At 40.9% G+C, this 6,381-nt stretch overlaps 1 protein-coding gene across 1 annotated transcript; it reads right to left on the reverse strand.

The window, feature by feature from the left end:
• Positions 1-207: 207 nt before the first annotated feature.
• Positions 208-654, reverse strand: LOC110215642 (keratin-associated protein 9-3-like). Its single transcript, XM_020997261.1, has one exon. The coding sequence runs from the start codon at positions 652-654 to the stop codon at positions 208-210; it is 447 nt and encodes a 148-aa protein (XP_020852920.1).
• Positions 655-6,381: the final 5,727 nt, after the last annotated feature.

Here is a 6,381-nt window from a genome sequence, read left to right on the forward strand (position 1 = left end):
TTAGTTTCTGTGGTTCATTTGATATTTGAGACAATTCCTGAGAATCAGGGAATTCAGCCAGTCAGTCAAGATATAGTTAGAAATAAGGACAGTAGCTTGATGCAAAATACACATTTCACAAATTTATTAGTGGTCCAATGTCAGTTCTCTAAGAAGAAATTTAGAGATGTTGTGTCCTCTGCACACTGGCAAGCAGCATCCTGGTCCTTAGCAGGTGGGCTCACAGCAGTAGCAGCAGCAGGCTGGACGGCAGCAAGACTGGCCACAGTAGGATGGGCGGCAGCAAGAGGCCTGGGCGTGGTGGAGCTGGCAGCAAGATGGAGAAGTGCAGCTGACCACACAGCATGGTGGCAGGCAAGTACCCTCAACCCTGCAGTCTGGGCGGCACCACCTGGTGCGGCAGCTCTCGCCTCCACAACACTCGGGAACGTAACACCTGGTCCTGCAGGTGGTCTCACAGTTGGATCCACAGCCGATCCCGGAGCTGATCCCAGAACCGATCCCAGAGCCAATCCCAGAGCCAATGCCGCAGCCTCCCTGTTGGCAGCAGCTGGTCCCACAGCTGTCTTGGCAGCAGCTAGACCCACAGTTCCCCCGAGTAGAGCAGCCGGGGAAGCCACAGAAGCTGGTGGAGCAGGTGTTGCAGCAGGCCATGGTGTTAGGAGATGGACTTGGAGTTTAACTACAAAGAGAAGTTACTGAAATTTTGTTCTCACCTTGCTAGCTGCACCTTTTATATATTCTCTGGCTAGTGACTGTTTACATAAGACCCAAAAGCTCTTCCTTATTTTTATGTAAACCAACTTCTCTTTAACCCTCTGATTGGCCTGTCACTGAGATACTCATGGAACAACATGAGCAGTAATTTCAAAATTACTCTGCTTTTGTGGTTCCATTAGAACTCATTATATCAATTCTTTGTCCCTTAGAACACTTCTGTGGTTTTTCAAGATCAAAGAGTTCTGGCATTTTAGTCCAAGCCGACACTCTTATTTTCCATCTGAAGGAGTGTCATGTGATCATTTGCTGGGACCTCTCAAGGCTCAATCCATGTTGTTTTCTCATTCATAACTACCACATTTCCTTCTTGGATGAGTAAGCCAAATGTACTTGGGTTCGCAAACTTCTTTTCTTGGTTGATACTCAAGTAGACAACTTCCTATTCTAAGATCAAGTTAGCACAATATTCAAATTCAACAAACATTTATTAAAAGCCTACTGCGTTCAAGGTATTGTCCTAGGTGTTAGGGATAAAAAGAAAGAAAGTCTTGAAAGGGCTTATATTCTACTAGAGTGCCAATACAATGTCACTGTTGTATTCCTGTCAATTGGTTCTAAATATACAAAAACATATTCTTCTTAGGGACAAGGATCTTTCCTTAAGGATTGAGTAAAAGCTATGATTCACAGTACCTGCATCTTACATATGAGTAAATGCAACTCTAAATTGCAGTATTTAACATTCTTTGTTATTTATATAGTGCCCTTGAGCACTCTCCAACTGACAGAGTAGGTCCCCCAGTGGACAGCTACTCCATGGGCCACACATTTAAAACCATAGCTTATTAGCCCCACTGGTGCATTGATCATGAAGAGTTGGAGGATTCAACTAGTACAAAACAAAGGCATATAACGAAATGGAATTAGAAGGAAAGTAGTAACAATACATTTCACCCATAAATTTGGGGTATGTTCTCCCATAAATACATATAGCATTGGTAGGAAACATGGATTCATGTGGTTTTTGTTCTTCTGTCATTTCAGTAGTGTATGACTCTTTGTGACCCCATTTGGGATTTTCTTGGCAAAGAGAATGGAGTGGTTTGCCATTTCCTTCTTCAGCTCATTTTACAGATGAGGAAACTGAGGGAAACAGGGTTAAGTGACTTGCCCAGGAACATACAGCTAGTAAGTATCCGAGGCTAGATTTGAACTAAGGAAGAGGACTCTTCCTTTTTCCAAATCCACTGCTCCACCTAGCTGACCTTGGATTGTTGTAGGGGACACTTATAGAGTGGTACCAATACAGGGAACATGGATAGCCACAGTGCACAAGTGGAGGTGCAACTCATGCCTTGAATGCTACTGGGTTGCTAATACTTTCTAGCATTGTTACCATGCTACTCACCTTTTCCCCAGGGTCTTCCCTCTCTTATAGTCTCTAGAAAATGCTGCTCCATTTTCTGGACTTATAGTCAACACTAGATACTATTACACTGACAGGGTGCTTACGTTTTTGCCAGCTACTGACTCAGCTTCTGGATCAACTGAAGTCTTTGGCTATCTTTTTCTGAAGGAAAACATGAGTGTTTCTATGCTCTGTCAGCTTAAAGTTCATGTACTCTCTCTCTTGTTCTTTTAGCAAAAGGCAGAAAACCCTTGCTATAGCAACAGCAATAATGATGGTGATGATAGTAGCTCCCTTGGTTTTATCTCTTTCAGAATCTTGGGCATGAAGCCCTCTCATCTCCACAGCAGTAGATTTTTAGGCCCATAAACCAAGGTCTTAAGAACAAAGATCTGGTTGTCTCAGTAGATAATGTCTATAGGTTTAGTCTTTTCTTTAGACTCCTCTTCCCAACTCAGAATTTTGAGGCTCTGTTTCTCTCCTTTTCTCTGTCTGTGCCTCTGCCTCTGTCTATATTTTTGTGTGTCTGTCTTTCTATATGTGTCTCTCAGAGACCTCACCTTCCGCTTATGGTAATCATTCCATATACTTCCAAATTTTTAACCTTTGATGGCTAGACTATAAACCAGGTAATGGTTATGTGCTCAACCACCATCCAACAACTCTGGGACTTGCACTCCCCAGTTTTCAGACCGTAAGTCTCTCCTATTCTTCCATGTAAATCAAGTGAATGAAGAAAATAAGCTAAGCTCAGGGGGAAAGGTCATAGTTTTTTCTATCATCTGTAATTCCTAGACTTTTCATACATAAATACAGCGGGCCCACAGTTTTGGAGTTCTCTCTTATGAGCAATGTTGGATAATGGAGAAGTTTTAGATTCTTTTCTTCTGGATCAGATCAGCATTTTTTCAACTACTGTGCTAAGACTAAATAAATAATAATAGTAATTATAGTTAGTACTTAAACATTGTTAGTACTTAAATTAGTACTTAAGCATTGTTAGTACTTAAGTTGGTACCTAAACATTGAAAAGCCCTGCATATACTTTGTTTCTTTTGAGTTCTACAACTCCCCTGGGATGTAGGGTCTACAGCTTTCTGAATCCAAGTCTCTTCTGTTTGCAGGCCCAACACTCTTTCCATTTAAATTAGAGTGCATGCCATCTACTTTGCTTATCTACCAAATCCACAACAGTATACGTGTTGTCAATAGAGCCACCAACTAGTTATTGGTGTTAGACTTTTGCAAATTACTCAGAAAATGACATTTTATTCTAGCATCATTTTATGATGGTCAGCATAACGGCAAGCCCCTCATAGGCATTCAATAGCAGCTGTTGATTGATATGTAGAAAGTGAATATAATATACATTATCCCTTGCCCATTTACACCTTAAGGACAAACAGTATCAAAAATATGGCCATACAAAAATATAGCCAGAGGAGGGTCTGTAGCTGATTTCTAACTGGGCATCTCATAAACATTCCAAACTCAACATATCTAGAACAGAACTCATCATCTTTCCCACCTCCAAACCTTTCTACCTTCTGAACTTCCCCATTACCACCATCCTTCCAATCACTCAGATTCACAGCCTGAGTTGCCATACTTGACTCTTCATTCTTATTCATCCAATATACACAATCAATTGCCAAACCTAATCATTTCTATCTCTATAACATCTCTCATAGATGCCACCTTCTCGTGTAGCCATTACCCTTATTAAACCATCCTCTATGTTGGACAGATACCATGGATGGGGGGTTTAGCTAGGTGGTGCAGTGGGTAGAGCACCGGCCCTGGATTCAAGAGGACCTGAATTCAAATCTGGCCTCGGACACATAACACTTACTAGCTGTGTGACCCTGGGCAAGTCACTTAACCCCATTGCCAAGCCAAAAGAAAACAACAAAACAAAACAAAAAACAGAAAACAAAAACCAGAGCAGACACTGTGGATGGATAATGAGTTGAATGAGCCCAGAAATGAATAGAGAAATATCCTATGTATCTCCTCTCACATGAACCATTACAATTCCCTTGTACTTGGTTTCTGTGCCTCAATTCTCATTCCATTCCAAATCCATTCTCGATAACGTTGCCTCCTTATTCTTGGAAATCATACCTCTTTTAATGTTGACTGAGATTGCATTAGCTTTCTTGGCTACCCCATCAATACCATGGATACACTCAGCTTATAGTCCACTATAACTCCCAATTCTCTTTTTCAGTTGAACTGCTCCCTAGCACTTCCTCCTCCATCTTATCCTGGTGAAGTTGACTTTTTGGACCCAAACATGATTTTACATTTATCTTGGGTGGTGAGGTGGTTATTTGAAAAGAAGTATGACTTGAAGTCAGAGTAGCTAGGTTTGAATCCCATCTCATTCCTCACTGCCATTTTGCCTGTGGGCATATCACTCACCATCTCTAGAACTCAGTGTCCTTATCAGTAGAATGATGTAATCAGATCAAATAATATCTAAGGTCTCATCCATCTCTAAATATATGATTCTATGATCTCTGGTTAATTTTAACTTATTAGATTCAGCCTAATAATCTAACTAGCCTGTCAGGATATTTATTAGGCACCCATTGTATGCTAGACACATGAATAAATGTTTAATCAATCAATCAATAAACATTTGTGAAGTGCTTGCTAAGTTCTAAGAATTGTACTAAGTATTGGGGATACAAAAAGAAGCAAAAGGCAGTCTTTGTCTTCAAGGAGCTTATAATCTAATGGGGCAGACAACATGCAAACAAATAGATGCAAGCAAGGTATATATCCAGGATAAATAGGAAATAACAGAGGGGAGCCATTGGAATTAAGGAGGGATTAGGAAGGCTTTGTGTAGAAGGTGGGATTTTAGTTGGGACTTAAAGGGAGATCAGCAGAGTTGGAGCAAAGGAGGGAGAGAGGTCCAGTCATTGGAGTTAACCAGAGAAAATGCCCACAGCTGAGAGACGGAGCATCTTGTTTGTGGAACAGCAAGGAGGCCAGTGTCACTGGATCACAGAGTACATATCAGGGAGTAAGGTGTGAGAAGACTAGAAAAATAGGAAGGAGGTTTTTGTATTTGATCCTGGAGGCAATTGGAAGCCACCAGAATTTATTTAATAAAAAGGTGATATGACTGGACCTGTGTTTTGGAAAACTTGCTTTAGTGGTAGAATGGAGCATGCTTTGGAGTGGGGAGATACTTAAGAAAAGCAGACCTTCTGGCCCAATAGGCTATTGAAATTATCAAGGCTTGAGATGATGGCCTGCACCAGTGTCACAACAACCCTGAAAGGTAGGGGCTATTATTGTCTCCATTTTACAGTTGAGGAAACTGAGGCAGAGAGGGATTAAATGATTTGCCTATATAGTCACACAACCAATAAGTATCTGAGGCTGGATTTGAATCAAGTCTTCCTGAATCCAGGCCTGGCACTCTATCTACTGCTCCACCTAACTGCCTAGAGATCATCAGGTCTAATACTTTCATTTTACAGGTGAGAAACCTGAAGCACAGATAGGTTAAGTGACTTGCTCAGGGTCACACAACTAGTTGTCTAAGGTAGTATTCAAACTGAGGTCTTCCTGGCTTCAGGTCCAGCTCTCTATCTAGTATAGTAGGGCTGGGGAACCTGCAGCCTCAAGGCCACATGTGAGGTCCTCAAGTGCAGCCCTTTGACTGAATCCAAATTTCACAGACCAAATCCCCTTAATAAAAGGACTTGCTCTGTAGAACTTGGACTTAGTCAAAAGGCCACACCCAAGGACCTAGAGGGCCTCGTGCGACCTCAAGGCCACAGGTTTACCACCCCTGCACTGTAGTACCTAGCAGCATGAGCTCCAAATGTAATTACATTTAAAAATAAAATAAAGACCATGGTCAAATTTCCTTTGCAGGCTAACAGACTTTATTTGAAATTAACAGAGGATATGCAAGAATAAATAAAATAGGAGAAAAATTAAGAGAATAGAAAAAAATGTTCAAATAAAGAGCAACTGGACAATGTTCTGTGCCAATTTTAAGTGTTTTCTGAAGATCAAGATGCTGCAGAAAAATCCATCTTCAGTTTGTGGATTGTCTCAGCCTATGGAAGTCTTAGAAGAATGCATTTGAAAAATTTTTTTAAATGCATTTTCAAAACAGGAAAGACCAAGGCTTCTTCATAATCTTCGTAACTCTACTATATAGTGCATTCAACTTATATCAATTTCTTGCAAATGTCAATTTCTTTGTAAACCATAGATCCTGGTCC

The sequence above is a fragment of the Phascolarctos cinereus genome, unplaced genomic scaffold, assembly GCF_003287225.1.
Source record: "Phascolarctos cinereus isolate Bilbo 61053 unplaced genomic scaffold, phaCin_HiC Scaffold_5;HRSCAF=322, whole genome shotgun sequence".
In the NCBI taxonomy this organism is placed as follows: Eukaryota; Metazoa; Chordata; class Mammalia; order Diprotodontia; family Phascolarctidae; genus Phascolarctos; species Phascolarctos cinereus.

Excerpts from the sequence above, each read along its gene's own strand:
- LOC110215642 (XM_020997261.1), bottom strand. The coding sequence starts at position 654 with ATGGCCTGCTGCAACACCTGCTCCACCAGCTTCTGTGGCTTCCCCGGC.